At 40.1% G+C, this 22370-nt stretch overlaps 1 protein-coding gene across 4 annotated transcripts in view; it reads right to left on the reverse strand.

The window, feature by feature from the left end:
- gk5 (glycerol kinase 5) overlaps window positions 1-22370 on the reverse strand; it is a 29390-nt gene that overhangs the window by 5948 nt on the left and 1072 nt on the right. For 3 of the 4 annotated variants that reach the window (XM_061977708.2, XM_061977706.2, XM_061977709.2), the window contains exons 3-11: window positions 15419-15494; window positions 12440-12533; window positions 12196-12327; window positions 7944-8019; window positions 7761-7822; window positions 7612-7685; window positions 3219-3279; window positions 2941-3067; window positions 2779-2883 (exon numbers count right to left, since the gene is read on the reverse strand). In XM_061977708.2, coding sequence (XP_061833692.2) covers window positions 2779-2883; window positions 2941-3067; window positions 3219-3279; window positions 7612-7685; window positions 7761-7822; window positions 7944-8019; window positions 12196-12327; window positions 12440-12533; window positions 15419-15494 — 807 coding nt within the window. The remainder of the gene's footprint in view (window positions 1-2778; window positions 2884-2940; window positions 3068-3218; window positions 3280-7611; window positions 7686-7760; window positions 7823-7943; window positions 8020-12195; window positions 12328-12439; window positions 12534-15418; window positions 15495-22370) is intronic. The other variant, XM_061977707.2, reaches the window with a different exon arrangement.

Raw genomic sequence — 22370 nt, forward strand, 5'->3', positions numbered from 1 at the left:
TGTGTAATATAACAACATACTTTTGCTGAAACTATGCTTGGGACCAATTACAGTTTGCTGAGTGTTTTGAGACAAGAGCAGTCTCTTGGCTAATTGGCTTTAAGTGAACCTCGTAAGATACAACCAAAACATCTGGTCTTACTCACTAGCATTAGCTTATAGCTTGAGATTGACATAACTTTGTTTTCCAAGCATGGGAAGAAAGAAAGCGAGTGTGAAGGACAGTGCTGAGAAGAAGAAGTGGATGATACTCATTGAATCAAAGAAATAAATATTCAAAAACTTAACTAATTGGAATTCTGTCTATAACTCAAAATCCTGATGTAAGACAAGATGCATTCTGATTCATAAATAAAAATCAGTTTACAATGGAGCCAATGGGAGCCATGACAACATAGCGTCTTTTCGACCTATAAAACCCAATAAAAAAACATCCAAAAAGCGCCAAACAATACTCTACTTACATGTTGTGACCTGATTATTAAGTGTTAGCGTTATTGTTATCATAAGTGTTAACGTTAAGAACCTACGTTTAGACAGAGAGGCGACTTCCTCAAGATAATGTATCAGCTGCTGAGCTGCTTTCTCGCCTCAGAGCTCGAGAAAGTTAATTTTGGATCAAAAATGATGCCTCTCATCTTCAAAGCAAAATGATGTGGACATAAACTGAGAAGTTGGTCAACTTTGACAGCCAATTTAGACCATGAGATGGCAAGAAAGGCACACAAAAGACGCTGGTTTATACCCACCGTTTTTTCTTTGCTCGGATTAAGAGTGATTCTTCATCTAAACTGGAAAATATATCAACACCCTAACAGTCAGCGTCCCAGTAAGAGCAGACATTGTACAGTAAGTGATGTTTTAGGGCCCGAGCAGCAAAGTAATTGCTCCATGCGATATTTTTCTCCCAATTCGATTTGAGGCCCTTAAGACACACGAAAACTCGCCAATTTTTGCATGCGAGTCCACTGCGGCAAAAATATTTTCATTTTGTGGACACCAAACACGAAATTTCAAAACTGATTCTCGAGTGCCCACTTGAAATGTTTAAAAAAAGTAGCTCATGCAACCAGTTTCACCTATCGTCACGGAAAATGTCAGGCGACGTCGACCATGACAAGACAAAAGTCTCAAGAATCCATATTTGAAAAAAAAAACAGAGAGTTGGCCATCTTGGTGTCAGTCAGCCATTTTTAGGCCAAAAACAGGGGTCATACTTTAACGAACTCCTCCAAGGGACTTTGACCAAATGAACCATGGTTAAAATGACAAATACTAGACAGATAGGCGATGCTAAATTGCGAAATAATTTTGCCTAAGCCTTAGGATGTGGGCGAGGCCTGGCGCCAAACTTCGATCTGATGATTTGCCACAAAATTTTCAACTTTTATACTTTTATAACTCGGCTCTACAAATTCAGATCTTGGTCGTAACTGGACAAATTATGATAGTGACACCTTGAAGTGCCCACCCCCCCATAAGTGGGGGGGTGGGTGGAGCCTGGCGGCAAAACCTGCTCCTCGCCATCAACCATCAAACCGTCATTAGTTCTCTTGAGATGATCGGATCCCCTTCCAAACTGATATGACACTTTTAGGTTGGGGTCTGACCATGACAAGACGTTGTTATTGACACTAAGATAATAGAGGAAAATTTTAACAGTGGTAACTTCCTTCCGCATGCTCTGATCTTCCTGAATTTTTTTGTGGTGGGTAAACCCCAGATTGCACAATGGTGCGAGGGCCCTCTCAACGCTGCTCACAGCTTCAACTATGTTTTTTTAGCTCTCATGAAGTCTGCAGTGAGTAATAATCACTGATGTTGAAGGAAAAAGTGAAAGTTGTGATGCGTTTATTAAATTAATGCACCGCCTTATGCTTAAAATAATCAAAATACGTAAATATTACATGGTATTATAAATGTTACTGCATTACATATATACTTACAGCATGTATAAAAAACGTTAATGGAGGTGTTTGGATGTTTGTTAAGTGCTTTATAGGTAGAATAGAACGATTTGATCCCATTTATTTACTAGTCTGAATGCATTAAAAAGAAAAATGTGTGCTTGTCCTACATAAGGATTGTGAATGATTGACAATTCCAAAAAAGTGAAGTTCCCCTTTAACTCAAACACCACAAAAATCAAGAGAAACAGGGGGGTGGGGGGTCCTTTTCGTGTCGTCCTTGCCAGTTCCAGGTCCTAAATGGCTGTCAAAGTGTCCCAATTTGTGGGATTATATCCTCAGTCATCTATTTTTGAGGTGAGATGCATGATTTATGATCTAGAATAAACTTACAGGGAGCAAGGAAGCGAGCAAGCAGCAGACCATTCAATGATGTAAACATAGGCACACAGGAAGTGATCACGGTGCCCCTATGAATAGTTTGTCTGCGTTAGTGCTTATAATAACAATATCACTAATACTTGTTAATATTCAAGTCACCAAATATATGGAGTATTGTAGGCGCTTTTTGAATGGTTATTTATTTTATGAGCGGAATAGAGGAGCTCCTATTGGCTCCACTGTAAGCTGACTTCTATTTACGTTTATTTAATATATAGAATGCAGAGCAAATTCCAAACAGCTCGTTTGCCTCGTTTGAAGGAAGGCAAGATTATTTTATAAATATCTCTGCAAAGCCTCTACGGTTTGATTTCAAATTTTCCGGACTTATGCAGATCTCAAACACACTTAAGCAGGTACCATCAGGTATGGTTTTGATTAAGAAGAGTGTCCCAAGGGCTTCATATATAAAATACTCCTAATCACTTACCCAGTGCCTGGGCCCACCGAATGGCAGTTCCAGTGTCTGCTGCGTTGCCCTCAGCCAGATACACCAACTCTGAGCCTATTTTCCACCCAACTAGTGGATAGAGACCTACAGAGAATTGACATGAATATTATCATGTAGCACACTTCAAGTATTTTACTTTACCAGTGATGGACGTGTGCGGTCTGCTGCCAGTGTTAATGTCCATGAAGGTTCCTGTTCCCATGGTGATTTTTACATCACCTACATTGTAACAGCACTCTCCAAACATGGCGGCCTGTTGGTCCGCCATCTACAGCAAGAAGGATTTCCTAGTCACGTGATGTGTATGTGCCAGATAACAGAGTCACACCAGGACAATACAGACACTGATACGAAAAGCCAAAGAAGGTTAAATGGTTATCATAATCACATGGATAACACAGGGTGTAACGCCAACTCACCACAGACATAATGGGAATGGATACTCCAAATATGGATGGGTCCGTAGAACCAAATTCATGGCTGGCGTGCGTGGTGAAGGAAACACACGGAGTCACCATTTCTACTCAATCACAATTGCACTCTGCTGTTGCTTTACAGTGTGCAGATGTTGTCCCTATTCCACAATCACTCAACTGTGATAATACACACAACTGCATCAAAAATCTATTCATGCTGCAATAATGTTATATCTCATTATTCTGCCTTTACAGAGATAAGAAGACTGAATATTAATTTGCCACTGTCAAAAAGGGATTACCGTATTTTCTGGTCGATAGCACACACCGGTATTTCAGCCGCACAACTAAATTTTAGATGAAAAAAATGTCCCCCGTATATTAGCCGCACCGGACTATAAGCCGCAGATATATACGTTGTGAAATGAGTTATTTAAACAGAAATATTCTGTAAATGTTTATTTACATACTTCAATTGTTTCCAAATGGTGCCTATAACACAGCAGTAAAACGGCTGATGGAAAAAAATAGAAGTCGTCGTCATGGAGCCACTAGCTGCAGAAGCTAGCTCTCCAATCAGCTAAACAGACTCAATAACTCCACAGTGACATTTTGGTGAATTTACTGAAGAATTTGTGAAACTGAAACAATACAAAAAGAATGCCATGGTAAAGTAAAAATACTAACAGACACTCATAAACGTGTTGGCATATTAGCAATAGCTAACGATGCTGGCTTCATTACATTACGATTGCACGTACAAATATGCATGAAAACTTTCCTACAGACATCACACATGGGACGATTAGAAAACAGAACGGCACTTCCGGTTCAAAGCATTTAACAGCAGGAAACACTGTAGGCATTCACCCAGCTGCACATGCAGCGAGCGAACTTGTCCAAAAGATGGTGCCACAGCACAAACAAAAACACACAATTTAAGTGTCTTTGCTTGTGTTTGTGAAAACGGTTTGCTTTGTGGCCGTCAGCGAAGAAAAATCCATAAATTGGCCGCACCGTTTTATTAGGCGCAGGGTTTAAAGCCTAGGAAAAAATTAGCGGCTAATGATCCGGAATTTACGGGAATTAAAAATGTACTGTATTTTGTTATTGTGGTACTAGTTTGCAGTAAACATATCACCATATATACATACTATCATACTGTGTGAGCTGTCTCTAATATATTGGCGCTTGTGGAGCTAAAAAAGGTTAAATTAATATATTTCTGACAGTAACCATTGTTAATGCTGTAAAGGCTGAATTGTTTTAGCAGGCTTTGCAATGAATAAAGTTGGGGATTCCAGGGCACCTCACAATGTGATACCATGGGTTGAAACAAAATCAAAGAAAAAATAAATTTCATAGCTCATATTTTGCATCATTGGAAATAATTTTGCATATTTTAGCGCCTTTGTTTCTTCTAGTGCAAGGCTAAATTAATGTGGTTTACAGGATGCCGTAGTGTGGTTGTTTGAAGGCACGTGTTGCGTGTGCATTCCAATATTGCTGAGGCAGCAGTCCACATCTTTGGTTATAAACAGTGTTCAGAAAATTACCTTTAAAAAAAGTAATTAATTACAGTAACTCGTTACTTTACCAAGAGTAATTCAATTACTAACGGAATTACTTTTTAATAAATGTGATTAATTACTAGAGAAAGTAATATGCTACTAAAAAAAACAACCTTTAAATATCCGACATATGCAGTCGAGAGACGTTTCATGAGAGCAGAGTGTGTGTGCATGTGTGCCTGTTGCCAAGTGACGTCAGCGAGAGTGCGCTCACGGCAGCATTTTAGCTCAGCTGTGTTCGTTAGCTTAGCAGCGAATTAGCTGGCAGTAACGGCAGCTCTGTTGGATCTTTTCGCGGGATCATGTTAGCGCTAGAGCTGGGCGATGTGGACCAAAACTCTTATCCCAATATATTTTGGCTGAATACTGATATACGATATATGTCGCAATATTTTTTTCTGGAAAGTGAATGTAGACAAAGTCAAACCCAGACATGCGTCTCAGGTTGTTTTATTGAAACCAATACTCAATACATTTCTGGAAATGTTTAAGTTTCATTTATAGACAGATGCACATAAAAATAGTAAAATGCCTAAGTAGTTGTGACTGGGAAGTTCATGTTATTATTATTATATACTCATTATTTCTGGCAGATTTTTAAATGCGTTTTTTTCATAAACATATCTCTTTACACTAAGTTTGTTTTATGGCAGAAATGTCTTCTCCATCGTTTTAAAGTTAATCCATCGCTCTCGTGTTGTTGATTCGATAGGATCACGTAAACTGCAATTCGCCCAGAGTGACGCCCAGGCTTGAGGCAAACGGACTGCCGAGGATTATTTTTTTATTCAAGGCAAAATCCAGGGTAAAAACGGGTTTGGCAAGACGCCGAGGAAGGAGGACAACAAATGTGAAAGTTGATGCGTCACACAAGTCTTGTACTGGAGTGTGTGTCAAGTGAGCGCGGCTCATACCCCGCCTCACTTTGTGCGCAGAGGAAGAGGGCTACAGCAGCAGCGCAGACAAAATGAGCAGAGAGACTTTTGCGCCAAACATTAACAATTACATTTCCCGGTATGGTGGCATTGTCTCAAATACGTCTATTTACTTCTAAAATATACTGACATAGTTCGTAATACCGCTATACTGCCCAACCCTAGTTCACACTAGTTAGTAAAGAGCTTGACTGTGCTTCGATGGCTACCTTTTCTCCTTGTCCACAAATGGAGTACTGTATGATTGCAAATATGACACTTCAATTGTTCATTGGTTGTTCACTATTCCCTCATAGTAGTAGTAGCAGAAGGAGGAGTGTGTGTGTGTGTATGTGCGTGTGTACTTAGCCTGCATGTTGTTTGCTGTGTGATGTTGACTCTTACTATTTGATATCAAGTTCACATTATTCCCCTCATAGTAGTAGTAAGAGTATGCATGTGTGTACTTAGCCTACATGTTGTTTACTGTGTGATTTTGCCTCTTACTAATTGATATCAAATTCACATTATTCCCTCATAGTAGTAGTAGTAGTATGAGTGTGTGTACTTAGCCTACATGTTGTTTGCTGTGTGATGTTGCCTCTCACTATTTGACATCAAGTTCATTTTAGTGTTGTGCTGCTTGTTGCGTACACTTTCATGAGTAAAACGTTACTTCCTGCATTGAACTTGCTGTGCGTCTGGTTGACATACAACCACATCAAAAGCCACTTTACCTCAAACTCATCTGTAAAGCCGGTGTAAGATACATAAAAGTAATTTGATTACCGTATTTTTCGGACTATAAGTCGAGGTTTTTTTCATAGTTTGGCCGGGGGTGCGACGTATACTCCGGAGCGACTTATGTGTGAAATTATTAACATATTACCGTAAAATATAAAATAATATTATTTATCTCATTCGCGTGAGCGACGAAGAAAATGTCCGCAATTGTCACACACACGTCAGCAATCGTCACTCACACGCCAACCAATAAGAATTCGGCGGGGGTGGGTCATGGCAGGAGTGCATTGCGGGTTTTGGAATGCTAACTGCTATATGCTATACGCTACTGCCGGAGCTATTAAAATAGATCACAGCAACATTGGCGGTAACTTATAAAAACTGAGAAGGGCTGAACTAAAATGGCACCGAAAAGGAAATCATATACTGCAGATTACAAGCTGGACGTAGTGAAATATGCACCAGAAAACAGCGATCGAGCAGCAGAAAGAATGGACGATAGCGACGCATACCAGGAGCGACACCGAGGAGGAAGATTTCATGGGATTTAGCGATCGGGAGTGACAGATTGTTTGGTAAACGTTTAGCATGTTCTATATGTTATAGTTATTTGAATGACTCTTACCATGATGTGTTGCGTTAACATAACAGGCACATTCTCAGTTGGTTATTTATGCCTCATATAACGTACACTTATTCAGCCTGTTGTTCACTATTCTTTATTTATTTGAACTTGCCTTTCAAATGTCTATTCTTGGTGTTGGATTTTATCAAATAAATTTCCCCCAAAAATGCGACTTATACTCCAGTGCGACGTATATGTTTTTTTTCTTCTTTATTGTGCATTTTCGGCCGGTGCGACTTATAGTCCGAAAAATACGGTACTCGTTACTAGTAAAAGTAACAGCATTAGTAACACCAGAATTATGTAACGCTGTTTTTCCTAATACTAGTTATAAAACAAACAACACACCAAAGGGTAAAATACAACAGTCTATGGTGAGAAATAAAAAACATTAAAAATATTATTTATGAATGATTTGATCTTATTGTAAGGTGAAATATACAAATGAATGCTAATTATATCCTGCAATGAATGTCATAAGATTTTGCAAGTGTACCGTAAGTGATTTGAGACAAATTGCATAAGTAGATTCATGTACTCACTCTGTATTTTCTACTTTAGGGAAAATAGAGAGAGGCAGGGAGACCAAAGAGCATAGACTCTGACTCCAACACATCTGTGGACGGAGAACCAAACAATGATATAACAAATCATTTACACAGTGAGTAAACACATTGCCATAACCACGGACCTGATAAGCGTTAAAAATCCCCGTTGAGCTTGCATTGGAGTAGTCTGTGGCATGAGTCCGACCTGGGAGAGAGGGGTGACACAAACAGATGAACGGCCGATGAACCATAAGCAAACTCAATTTGGAAAAATCCAACAAAGAGGTGGTTCTTTTTGTAATTTTATGTTAAAATAGCAAACCTACCTTTAGTCAGTTTAAACAAGAGCCACGTGTCAATCGTTCCAAAGCAGCAATTTCCTTCATCCACCGCTTGAGATACCTACAGAAACACCAACAGGAAGTGGATTAATTATTTATCTGTAATTGAAAACGTTGGCATTTACAGCTGTGGCTCTAGAAAACTTCCACTCTCTAATACATTGTGCTATTTGTTGTGGGCCGCCACAAATAACATTTGGACCGCAATGAACAGATATAATCTACTTGTGAGGCGGCGGTGTACACTGTAACTTCCAAGGCGGTAAGCATTATAAGTGTCAATAGTCATGCATTTATTCAGTCATTAGATACATGGAAAGTATCTCTGGAGGCAGCGAGATCCAGACATGCAGGGCACCTCCAAAAGTTGTAAAAGGCAAGGTGTGGAAGCATGCAGCACAGTCTTTGACTCACGGGAGTCATGACCTTTAGCAATGATGCTTAGATACTCTTCTGTCGTTTTGTGAACATTCGCCTTCTCTGTAAAATAAGTAAAACAGGGGTGACCCCGAAGCCATTTGCAAACCCAACTTAGAATTAGACACTTAAACTTCTACAAACCTTATTGATCCCTAATTGTTTGACACAGTAGCTCAATAACACATTGTTGTTGTTGTTATTTTATGGGCCTGTATCAAAGTAAAATAACAGCAAAAATTGAAAAATCGAGCAAAAAGGCATCATGAGAAATCTGTTAGTCTTTAAATACTATATGACCATTCTTTAGCCCTAAAAATGAGATGGCTAATAATGCAAAATGTGTCCCTGCTGCACTGGAATTGCTAAACAAATTTAACCAGTCAAGCACAGAGGTAGCAAACTGGCCAGATTCCAAATGGAACGTGAAACCTCTTTCAGACTCCATGCTTTTATCTCAGAGGTCAGCACATCACCACAGAGAAGATACTTGGGTCAGGCCTCACCACCTTCCAACTGCCGTTCTTCCGCCCAACAATGTACAACTGGGGTATGGCTTCCACTGCGGTCTGTGAGTGTGGTGCAGACCAGGTGATAATATCCTGCCCCATATATTGCCACCCTGATGGGACTCGTGGTCTGACAAGTGTGGACGAGAACTTGTTCAGCTGTTTCCTAGTTATAGAGTGGTTTCACACCCTCCTTAGGAGAACATCTCTCCAAACCAAGAAGACAAACTTTATGACTATTTTTTAAATTGCAGCTTTATCTAAGCTTTAAAACGTTGGTTACAGGTTTCATACTGTTATTTAGCATAAACTCATTATCAGTATAAATGCAGACGCTGCAGTTTTTTCCTTACAAGTGTTCAACATTGGTTTTGTTGCTGCTGTGTTGGCCAATATACTTGTTGATTGATGACCATGTCTTAGGGCAGGGGTGGGCAATTCATTTTTACCGGGGGCCGCATAAGCAACCCGAGCACTGCTGGAGGGCCACTTCGACAAAATTTCAATTAAATTTTGCTCAATATTATTTTTGATATACCGTAAGATAAATAATAATAATAATAATAATAATTAATAATAATAATAATTTAATTTAACCTAACTTAACTTTATACAAAAGCAGATTGCTTTTGATGGTTTTATTTTTAACACTGTCTTACACAACACTTCCTCATGTATATACAATGCAAAAATGTCCATTTCTGCACAGGGTTAATTTCTGTCACTTTATCCTGCATTATCAAACAATTTTCCCCGTCAGATTTGGACAACAATCTGTTGTTAAAAATCGTTTTAATCATATTTATTTTATATTGGTTTTATATGTAATTATTTTTTGTTTTTATTCAGTCATTGGTGGAGCTAAGGATAATATTTGAATATTGTTTTTAATATTGTTGTGCAGCACTTTGGAAACATTTTGTTGTTTAAATGTGCTATATAAATAAAGTGGATTGGATTGTCACACCTGCCAGCTTGTCCCATTTCAGTCTTAACATGTCCAAACACGCATTTACCTATGTGAACAAATCATTACCTGTGGTTGTCCCTTTGAATAGACTGCATGGCTGCCAGCTCTTCCGTGATTTGAAAGTCTGCAGTTATCCCACGTAAGAAGATGAGCAGCTGCGCGGTGTCACGTACATCGCAGCTCTCATCCAAAGCCAACGAAAAACAGTCAAAGTCTCCGGGCATTATCAGTGCAACAGAGTCCAATAAGCACTCCTTAATAAACTTTCCGTCATAAAACGCCTTCCTTTTTCTGGTGATTTTGTGAGAAATTATGAAACTTGTCCTGGCAGCTGCATCTCTGGGGGTGTGAAATTTGGCAAAAAGTCCTTGTTGGGTTTGCAGTTTTACCATCAACACATCAGCCTCCCTTGCGCGCTCTTCATCAGACAGATTCCGGTATTTTTCCTCGTGCTTCGTCGTGTAGTGGCGATTCAAATTATATTCTTTAAACACAGCAACATGTGTACCACACATTAAGCACACGGCTTTACCTTTAATTTCTGTAAAGAAATACTTGGCAGTCCATGTCTTGTTGGAAACACGCCATTCGTCATCAACTTTTCTCTTTTTAGCGTCTCATCACTTGTCGCTGTGCACCTTCACTCACAGGTTACACACGGACATACGCCCATAAATAACAATTTTCAAAATAAAAGCAGCACAGTTGTATTGCACGCACGACATAGATGTTTTTTAAACTTAATTTTGTAAATTGTGATTACCGCTGTTCACATTCACTCACAATCACACACGCACATACGTCCACACGAAAGTAATACAAATAACGCTTTTCAAAACAAAAGCAGCACCGTTGTATTGCACACTCGACATAGACACTTTTTAAAATTCATTTTGTAATTTATGATTGGCCTCACGCGGGCCGGACAGGGACGCACAAAGGGCCGGATGTGGCCCGCGGGCCACAGAATGCCCAGGTCTGTCTTAGGGTCTTGTTCACACTGCAGGTCAATTCAGATTTTTTTTGCCCATATGCGACCTGTAACGGATTTTTTAATGTCCGTGTGAACAGTGCAATTCTGAACTGTTCATATTGGACCCAGGCCTCTTTTGTATTTGGATATAAATCGATATATAAGTGATGCATCCTCCAAGTGAACGCTCTCGCGCTCAGGTCGCATTCATCCGACCAGAACGTCATCAAAAAGCGATAAGCGTCATAATTATTCGTCAAAATAGACGGTTACAAAATAAATAGTTGACAACAGAGCAGAAAACAGGTGAAAATATGATTTTCTAGGAACTCTGGTGAAAGTTCCAGCACTCCTGTCTACGACTGCTCGCCCACAGACACGCTCTTAAAGCAGATATCCAGCAAAATATCCTGTAAAACTACCAGAGCCAAAATACTTGTCTTCTTTTTAATATTTGACGTGCAATAATTGGGTTCAGAAAATGTAGCGTTTGATTGCACAAAATCTTTAAATTGCCAAAAATGCGCCAGTACTGAGACCGACGAGAGTGGAGGCTGTCACGCCAAATTTCTTCCCCCTACAACCCCCCCATTTACTTCCGGGGTCATTTCCTCTTATGTCATTTCCTCTTACGTCAATGACAGCGATCGATAACACTTCGGCTTTGACACAGGACAGCAGCACACACAATATTGTAGTGAAATGGTTTCAACAATAATGTTGATTTAAAGTACAGACATTTAACAGTATTGTATATTAATTGATATTTTTTGCACGTTACCACGAAGACAGAAGTTCCCAGCAGCGGCCCTAACACTCCGCCTGAAATTTTCCCTAACACTCCGCCTGGAATTTTTCGAAGCCTGCTGGTGTTTGACATAAGTCCCCTGGGAAAGATAAAGACAAATGTCTTTCAGTGACACCACCATTTTCAGGAGATTTGGATTCTATCGATCGCTGTCAATGACGTAAGAGGAAATGACGTAAGTAAGAGGAAATGACGTAAGAGGAAATGACCCTGGAAGTAAATGGGGGTGGGGGGAAGTTTTTGTAGGGGGAAGAAATTTGGCGTGACAAGGCCATATTTACTGCCATAAACACTACAGTATGTGCGACGGCATCACGTCATGCAGGTCGGATTGCATTCACATTAGAATTTATTTTTTTATTTTTTATGTGAGTGGCAACTAAAAAGATAGGCTTTGACAACAAAGTCTGAATTGAACATCGGACCCTGCAGTGTGAACGTAGACTTACACTTTCCTTTCCACTTTCAATCTTTCTTCAAGTTAAAAACATGTTTTTGTTGTCTACACATACTGTAGTAAGCATGATGTTTAGAAAAGGTGTCAAAGTTAATACACTCGCCTGTTTGTAGTGCTTCAGTGCCCAGACAAGGCGGAAAGTGACATGTTGAGTGGAAAAGACGACCAGACTCGCTGCAAGTAAGCGCTTCTGCCTGGTCAGGAAGTAAAGCACCTTCATCACACCGTGGATGGCCTGAAGTTGGCCAAAAACCAAGCGGTTCCTTGTCAATAGTTTTCACATTCCACAAACTCCATTTTTTTTTTTTTTGCTTCTGTCACTTTTTTTCTATCAGATGGAGACTCACTTTCATAGTGCAAGATCTGTTCCAGGACTTCACGAGGTCTGCTGCTCTCTGGTCCTGCCAGGTGATAAAATTATGGAAAGGAACCCCAGTTCTCCTGGGAATTAGGAAACAAGCAATTAGAACCAGAGAAGTACAGTGCATCTGAAAAGTATTCACTGTGTTTCACTTTTTCTATACTTTCTCATGTTACAGCCTTATTCCAAAATTGGAATACATTCATTTTTGCCCTCAAAATTCTACACACAATACCCCATAATGACTAGGGTTGCACATCTCTCTCTGATAAACGATTCGATATGCATCTAGATACACAGGTTACGATTCGATTCAAAAACGATATCCTTTTATTACAGACCGATTCGATTGGATTCGATTCCGAACGATACGATTCGATTTGACGGTTAATATTCAAGACTCCAAATCCCCAAGCATTATGGCTATATGGCACTGGCAAAAAAAACAGAACAACAAAATCACATGTCAATGTATTTATTTTTAGACATGGACCAAAAAAAAGTCTGTCTGAATTGTAGGATGGGAACTCCAGAGGTAAAAGTAGCACAGAATAGTAACAACAAAGTGCAATATTTCAGCCTGAGCATAGTTTTGAACACTAGAGGTAGGTAACAAAGATTCAATATTTCAACCTGCTGCCAGTGTACGTCAACGATGCTCGACACAATTTACAAATAGCATGGCTTCTGTCGAGCTTCCCTTCCTTCTTATAAAACCCAAAAACTTTCCACACTTTGGATTTCTGTCTCCCCGATGCGTTGAAAATCTTTCTCGGTCCATTATCACCTTCGGTCAGACTGACGCTTTCGTTCCCCTACTTCATTTTCCGTGTTGTCCCTTGTTTATCACTCGTGCTAATACTAGCTAGGCGGCTACCGCGTTTGGCGAGTAGCTTCAGCTCTCGCGTTGTTTTAGAGACGCTGGCGCATATTGTAATCTAGCCAACCCATGCAAAGTCTCGCGATAACCGATCCATGACTCTATAACCGATTCAGCTAGGAATTCATGAATTATTCGCATTGATTGAGGAGTCTGCTACCGATGCAGCCTAATCGCGCACTTGTTGAATCGAATACTCGGTCGCATCGGTTTATCGTTCACAACCCTAATAATGACAATGTGAAAGTTTTTTTTAAATTGTTTTGTACATTTATTTAAAGTAATAAACACACATGTACATAAAGTATTGACAGCCTTTACTCAATACTTAGTTGATGCACCTTTGGCAGCAATTCCAGCCTCAAGTCTTTTTGAATACGATGCCACAAGCTTGGGACACCTATCTTTGGGCAGTCTTACCCTTTCCTCTTTGCAGCACCTCTCAAGCTCCATCAGGTTGGATGGGAAGTGCTGGTTTTCATCCAGGATGTCTCTGTACATTGCTGCATTTATCTTAGTCTACAGGGAGGTGACCAAGACCATGGGCACTCTGCCAGAGCTACAGCATTCCTCTGTGGAGAGAGGAGAACCTTCCAGAAGGACAATCCACCAATCAGGCCTCTATAGCAGAGTGGCCAAACGGAAGCCATTTCTTAGTCAAAAGTTTGTCAAAATGCACCATGAGAAAACTAAATGATCTGGTCTAATGAGACAAATATTGAAGTCTTTGGCATGAATGCCAGGCATCATGTTTGAAGGCAACCAGGCACCGCTCATCACCAGGCCAATACCATCCCTACAGTGAAGAATGGTGGTGGCAGCGTCATGCCGTGGGGATGCTTTTCAGCGGCAGGAACTGGGAGACGAGTCAGGATAGAGGGAAAGATGAATGCAGCAATGTACAGAGACATCCAGGAGGAAAACCAACACTTCTCCTCCAATCTGATGGAGCTTGATAGGTGCTGCAAAGAGGAATGGTTGAAAGTGCCCAAGCTTGGGGCATCATATTCAAAAAGACTTGAGGCTGGAATTGCTGCCAAATGTGTATCAACTAAGTATTGAGCAAAGGCTGGCAATACTTATGTATGTGATTTTTATTTATTTTGTATTCATACAATTGCAAAATAAAAATAAAACTATTCACATTGTCATTATGTGGTATTGTGAATAGAAATTTGAGGACAAACATGAATGTATTCCATTTTGGAATAAGGCTGTAAAATAACAAAATGTGGATGCACTGTTAATATGGTCAGGTGAGATTATTTGAGTTCTAAGTAGGCCTGGGCGATATGGTCTGAAAATAAAATCTCAGATTTGTTCACAAAAACATCGATTTACGATTCCTTCCTAACTTTTTAAAAGAAACCATTGAATACAAACGACAGAGGTAATTCAAAACAAGTTTTCTGTTTATTGGATCAAAAATTAGTAGATTGAAATACTATAATTATAATTATAATTTGAACAATGTTATTTTTAGACCAAATACAAATTGTACTTTTAATGGAATAATGTTCATAGAACTAAATCAAAAGCTTCCTCTGGAAAGCAATACTTCTGTCTTGAATAAAATAATTATGTTGACCAAAATGTAGCATTACACATTACATGCAAATAAGTACTTATCTCCAACATTGAGATGAATGAAGGGAAAACTTCAAACATTGATGACTATAGTTTGTTTACGAATGCAGAAATTTAGTGATCGTTCTCCACTCTGCTTTCTTCTCATCAGACATACCTGCTGCAAAAGGTCCACCACAGTAGGGTGATTTTTAGCCCTAGTTTGTTTGTTGTTATGGTCTTGTTCGCCTCCTAAACAGTTGTATTTCCCTCACTCCAATGGAGGCTTCGCTTTCAGATGCAGGCGTAAGTTAGTTGTGCTGCAACCTTTTTTAAATACACTTTGCAGCGTGCGGTCCTTTCTTTCGTGCATTAACACAAAACCAAAGTACAAAGGGGATTGTGCAAGCCACAGAGGTTTTTGAGTGGCAAAAAGAAATGTTTTTTTTTTTTTTTTTTTTTTAATTGTCTGCAACAAAAAACTTGAATATATCGGCCAGGCCTAGTTCTAAGTAGTACCTGTCCCATGTTGTAAAGGTGGCTCGTTGGGTAGAGATGCCAAGGGCCTTCATCTGACCCATTTGGACTCCTGCATCTATATTAGACAAAGTCTGATTTATTTTCTTGCCAAGCTCAACCTATTTACATTGTGATATGCTGTATAATGGAAATTGTGATGGACTTAAGCCTAGTAGGGGTGTTCACTGCACTGGGGGTATTTTGCAACTAAATTCTTTTTTGTGTATTCTAAAACTAAAAGTAGCTACTTCCTGCATAAGGATATTGAGAATTATAATCAGGCCCTGCGATGAGTTGGCGACTTGTCCAGGGTGTACCCCGCCTTCCGCCCGATTGTAGCTGAGATAGGCTCCAGCGTCCCCCGCGACCCCGAAGAGACTAAGCGGTAGAAAATGGATGGATGGATAATCAGGGCAACTTCATACCCCGCAGTTAAGGGATGCAGCACTGACTTGTGGTGCCAATTAGCCAAGAGCTCAGTGGTTGGGCAACATGCATCAACATCCGGGCTGTTCAGTTTAATATGGTTACTTTAACTCAAATGGAAGAAACCTTTTATTTTTGTTACGAGAGTACACAAATTCAGTGTTTCAGTTGCTTTGGTTTACTTAGATCAGGGGTCGGCAACCCAAAATGTTGAAAGAGCCATATTGGACCAAAAATACAAAAACAAATCTGTCTGGAGCCGCAAAAAATCAAAAGCCATATTACATACAGATAGTGTGTCATGAGATATAAATTGAATTAATATGACTTAAAGGAAACTAAATGAGCTCAAATATAGCTACAAATGAGGCATAATTATGCAATATGTACATATAGCTAGCCTAAATAGTATGTTAGCATCGATTAGCTCACAGTCATGCAGTGACCAAATATGTCTGATTAGCACTCCACACAAGTCAATAACATCAACAAAACTCACCTTTGTGGATTCATGCACAACGTTAAAAGTTTGGTGGACAACATGAGACAGAAAAAGAAGTGGCATAAAACACGTCCTAGAAAGTCGCAGAAAGATATACATGTAAACAAACTAAGGTGAGTTCAAGGACTGCCAAAATTAGTAGGACAAAACGGCACTCGCCAAATACTCGAATCAGTGAAGCATGTTTAATATAAACAGTGTGCTTTATAACAATTAGGGAGGTTTGTGTCATGTTTGTCCTCCTACAGAAACCATATTAAAACAAATATATTTTTTTCCCCTCAACTTTTTCCATTTTTCATAAATTTTTGAAAAAGCTCCAGAGAGCCACTAGGGCGGCCTGGTTGCCGACCCCTGACTTAGATATACACCTGCATGAATGTTAAAATGTTGCCTGAACAGCTAAATAAGTGTTTTGACAGGAACTGAATATTCTAAATCAGGGGTCACCAACGCGGTGCCCGCGGGCACCAGGTCACCCGTAAGGACCAGATGAGTAGCCCGCTGGCCTGTTCTAAAAATAGCTCAAATAGCAGCACTTACCAGTGAGCGGCCTCTATTTTTTGAATTTTATTTATTTACTAGCAAGCTGGTCTCGCTTTGCTCGACATTTTGAATTCTAAGAGAGACAAAACTCAAATAGAATTTGAAAATCCAAGAAAATATTTTAAAGACTTGGTCTTCACTAACTGACAAAGAAAGAGATGATAGATTTGGTGTCCAGTTCAAAGTGTGACCTGATTTATTTAAAATTTGAGAGTTGACTTTTGTATTTTACATGAGTTATTATTTGTACAAACATGGTGCAAAGTAATTCATGATTTGTTAAAAAAATGTTAGTGGCTAGCTAGTTAAAATGGGATATTGTGATTTCACAAGACTGTCTTAGAAGTGATCATTTGAAAATGTTCAATTTGAAAAATGTGCACTTAAGAGAAAATATAAAAATAAAGTGTTGCATATTGATATTTATCTGTTTCTATATATATTTATTGTGAGAAATCATTAAGATGATCAGTGTTTCCACAAAGATAAATATCATTAATTATTAATAATAACATAGAGTTAAAGGTAAATTGAGCAAATTGGCTATTTCTGGCAATTTATTTAAGTGTGTATCAAACTGGTAGCCCTTCGCATAAATCAGTACCCAAGAAGTAGCTCTTGGTTTCAAAAAGGTTGGTGACCCCTGGAAATGATAATAACAGGCTATGATAGGGACGGCGTGGCGCAGTGGAAGAGTGGCCGTGCGCGACCCGAGGGTCCCTGGTTCAATCCCCACCTAGTACCAACCTCGTCATGTCCGTTGTGTCCTGAGCAAGACACTTCACCCTTGCTCCTGATGGGTGCTGGTAGCGCCTTGCATGGCAGCTCCCTCCATCAGTGTGTGAATGTGTGTGTGAATGGGTAAATGTGGAAGTAGTGTCAAAGCGCTTTGAGTACCTTGAAGGTAGAAAAGCGCTATACAAGTACAACCCATTTATCATTGTAGGGACGGCGTGGCGCAGTGGAAGAATGGCCGTGCGCGACCCGAGGGTCCCTGGTTCAATCCCCACCTAGTACCAACCTCGTCATGTCCGTTGTGTCCTGAGCAAGACACTTCACCCTTGCTCCTGATGGGTGCTGGTTAGCGCCTTGCATGGCAGCTCCCTCCATCAGTGTGTGAATGTGTGTGTGAATGGGTAAATGTGGAAGTAGTGTCAAAGCGCTTTGAGTACCTTGAAGGTAGAAAAGCGCTATACAAGTACAACCCATTATCATTTATGTGCGCCCAGATAATGTGTCCCCAGTCCTCTATTTTACATGGCACATAGTTCCACCACCTCTGAAGTCATGCATGCTCTAGCGACAGAGTACACAAATAATTGCTATTGTGACATTCAGTGGATACATTTAAAACAGCAGTTTCTTTCATTCAAAAATTTCAGCTTATTTTTATACTTGGCAAACTCATCTCGCGGGCTGGATAAAACCTGTTCGTGGGCCTGATCCAGCCCACGGACCATATGTTTGACACCCCTGGTCTAGAAGTAACCTGTCTTCCTTCACTCGTTATTTTCGCAGTTTTATGCATTCATATGTATACAATAAGACTCAAGTCAAATTGCAATCGCAGTTTTGGAGAGAAAAATCACAATGTGTTTTTTTTCTCTCCAAATTTTGCAGCCCTAAAGCTATCTATCTTAAATTGTTACTAAAAATGTTGCCTGTTCTGCCATTTCACAAAAGTAATGGTTTGTCCCTGGAACAGACCGGTTCCATTCCAATATATCGTTATGGGAACTAATGGGGCCCAAGTGCAGCACTAAGATGATACTCGAAACCAATTTTCGTAGCTCAGTCATTAGGCACAGATAGGGAAAGCAGGAAAAACAATGGACTGGAAAAAGCGCTCCATGGTGTAATAAAGTTCAAAACAAAAGGTATAATCCGATGAATAACTTTACTGAGAGATTTGAGCAGGGTACAAACACATGACAAACACTTTACGACCAACCGGAAACATAGCAACCAGGCTAGCAACGCACCTCCTTTACGGCAGCTGTCGCAACGTTCTTAAAGCAACCGCAGCACATACATATATATACAACATATATGACATGATCTCCCTTTTTTAACTTTTGTTTTTCTTTCCTTGTAAACAAAACAAAATCACACTGTATATGTGTTGTCTGTCTAATTATAAATAATGCAGACGAGGCGTGTTGGCTGAGTTCTTGACGTTTACTTTCACAGCGTGCTCATAACCTCATTCTTAGCTGCCGGCGTGACGACATGCAACAACACTTTTTGGGGCTACTGCGCATGCTTGTCACTCCCGTCGAATGCTGGGTAGTGTAGTTGTTATATTCCCTAGCTCAGGGGTCGGCAACCCGCGGCTCTAGAGCCGCATGCGGCTCTTTAGCGCCGCCCTAGTGGCTCTCTGGAGCTTTTTAAAAAATGTATGAAAAATGGAAAAAGATGAGGGGAAAAATATCTATTTTTTGTTTTAATATGGTTTCTGTAGGAGGACAAACATGACACAAGCCTCCCTAATTGTTACAAAGCACACTGTTTATATTAAACATGCTTCACAGATTTGAGTATTTGGCGAGCGCCGTTTTGTCCAACTAATTTTGGCGGTCCTTGAACTCACCGTAGTTTGTTTACATGTATAACTTTCTCCGACTTTCTAGGACGTGTTTTATGCCACTTCTTTTTCTGTCTCATTTTGTCCACCAAACTTTTAACGTTGTGCATGAAAGGTGAGTTTTGTTGATGTTATTGACTTGTGTGGAGTGCTAATCAGACATATTTGGTCACTGCATGACTGCAAGCTAATCGATGCTAACAAGCTATTTAGGCTGGCTATATGTACATATTGCATCATTATGCCTCATTTGTAGCTATATTTGAGGTCATTTAGTTTCCTTTAAGTCCTCTTAATTCAATTTATATCTCATGACACACTATCTGTATGTAATATGGCTTTTAATTTTTTGCGGCTCCAGACAGATTTGTTTTTGTATTTTTGGTCCAATATGGCTCTTTCAACATTTTGGGTTGCCGACCCCTGCCCTAGCTCATAACATCTTTCCTCAATATAGTGTACCGTATTTTTCGGAGTATAAGTCGCACCTGCTGAAAAAGCATAATAAAAAAGGAAAAAAAACATATATAAGTCGCACTGGAGCCCGGCCAAACTATGAAAAAAATAATAATAGACCTTAAGGCTTAATAATATTTCTTTTTTTAGCTTTAACTATTCATTTTTTAGCATTGTAACCACATTTGCAAACAACTTTTCTCTTCATAGAATTTTCTTTCAATAAAGAAATAAAGTGCAAAAATGTCAAAGCATCATAACAAACAGTTATGTCAAATAGCAGCAGAAGTGCACTTTTTGGAGAGCTGTATTATTTTCAGTTTTGTGCCCAAGGGACTGATTTTATTTAACACTATATTATTATTTATTCACCTATAGTGATCACAGAAACAGGTTGTTTTTGTGTCACTGTATATATTTGTTTTTCTGAAAAATCCCACTTAATATACCGTATTTTTCGGACTATAAGTCGCAGTTTTTTTCATAGTTTGGCCGGGCTTCAGTGCGATTTATATATGTTTTTTTCCTTCTTTATTTTGCATTTTCGGCAGGTGCGACTTATACTCCGGTGCGACTTATACTCCGAAAAATACGATACTTTGGGTAATAACAGTCAATATTTATTTATTTTATTTTATTTTTTTAGGGGGGGTAACAGTCAATATTTATTTATTTATTAGATTACATTTTTTTCTTATATAATAAAAGTGAGCTTTTCTTAAACCAAATATTGTGTTTTTTTTTTTTCCATATACAACAACTGCTTTTTGCAGATGATGTGGTCCTGATGGCTTCATCTGGCCAGGATCTTCAGCTCTTGCTGGATCGGTTCGCAGCCGAGTGTGAAGCGACTGGGATGAGAATCAGCACCTCCAAGACCGAGTCCATGGTTCTCGCCCGGAAAAGGGTGGAGTGCCATCTCCGGGTTGGGGAGGAGACCCTGCCCCAAGTGGAGGAGTTCAAGTACCTCGGAGTCTTGTTCACGAGTGAGGGAAGAGTGGATCGTGAGATCGACAGGCGGATCGGTGCGGCATCTTCAGTAATGCGGACGCTGTATCGATCCGTTGTGGTGAAGAAGGAGCTGAGCCGGAAGGCAAAGCTCTCAATTTACCGGTCGATCTACGTTCCCATCCTCACCTATGGTCATGAGCTTTGGGAGTTTCCTCCGCCGGGTGGCAGGGCTCTCCCTTAGAGATAGGGTGAGAAGCTCTGTCATCCGCGGGGAGCTCAAAGTAAAGCCGCTGCTCCTCCACATCGAGAGGAGCCAGATGAGGTGGTTCGGGCATCTGGTCAGGATGCCACCCGATCGCCTCCCTAGGGAGGTGTTTAGGGCACGTCCGACCGGTAGGAGGCCACGGGGAAGACCCAGGACACGTTGGGAAGACTATGTCTCCCGGCTGGCCTGGGAACGCCTCGGGATCCCCCGGGAAGAGCTGGACGAAGTGGCTGGGGAGAGGGAAGTCTGGGCTTCCCTGCTTAGGCTGCTGCCCCCGCGACCCGACCTCGGATAAGCGGAAGAAGATGGATGGATGGATACAACAACCCAGGCCCGGCCCTAACCAATCTGGCGCCCTAGGCAAGATTTTAGGTGGCGCCCCCCCACATCGGCAGTGAAGTGTATATACTCACAAGAAACCGAATAGCTTTGTCTTTGACCTTTTTTTTTTTACTTACAACTATACCTAATATATAAAGGGGTGGAAAAGTGACTATTACCTGCAGGGCAAACATTAGCTAACCAGAAGGCAATAACAATGTAAACAAAAAACACCTGCTTAAAAGATCTAATACAAATGTCCCTGAGGAATGTAAGGTGGGAGTACTGTAATTACCTAACGTTACATTATTATTTTCCATAACAATTTAGCCCCCTCCACAATATTAACCCGACGTTAAAACAGAACTAGCTATTTATTGATTAGCAATTGCCGAATCATGTAACATTAGCTTAATGCTAAAAAGCCAGGTTACTATCACATTCTGTAACAGACAAATCATTTCATGTAGGCATACCTGCTACCTCTGTCTTTTCTCGTTTCTCCTCCTCTTCTTTTCTCTTTTTTCTTCCCTAGGCACCTGACAGTTTTGGCCGTTTTGACATCTTGTGTTGATTTTTTGATGTGGTGACGTCCAAAAAGAGTCATGATACGGGAAGGGAGGGGGCGCACCGTGCGGGGTTGTAACAAATAATATTTCTATTAAATAGGCTTTACTTTGCATTTTAATTAACGTGGGATTATTTTTTGTATTTAGAAATAATAGTACCAACTTTTTTTTAAATTTATTTATTCTTTCTCCAACATTTGTGGAACTGGCGTGGCGCCCCCTGATGGACGGCGCCCTTAGCATTTGCCTATGCGGCCTATGCCACGGGCCGGCCCTGCAACAACCTATCTGGACTCGATAAGAGAATCGATAAGGAATCGGTTCGATGAGAG

The sequence above is a fragment of the Nerophis lumbriciformis genome, linkage group LG18 (assembly GCF_033978685.3).
Source record: "Nerophis lumbriciformis linkage group LG18, RoL_Nlum_v2.1, whole genome shotgun sequence".
In the NCBI taxonomy this organism is placed as follows: Eukaryota; Metazoa; Chordata; class Actinopteri; order Syngnathiformes; family Syngnathidae; genus Nerophis; species Nerophis lumbriciformis.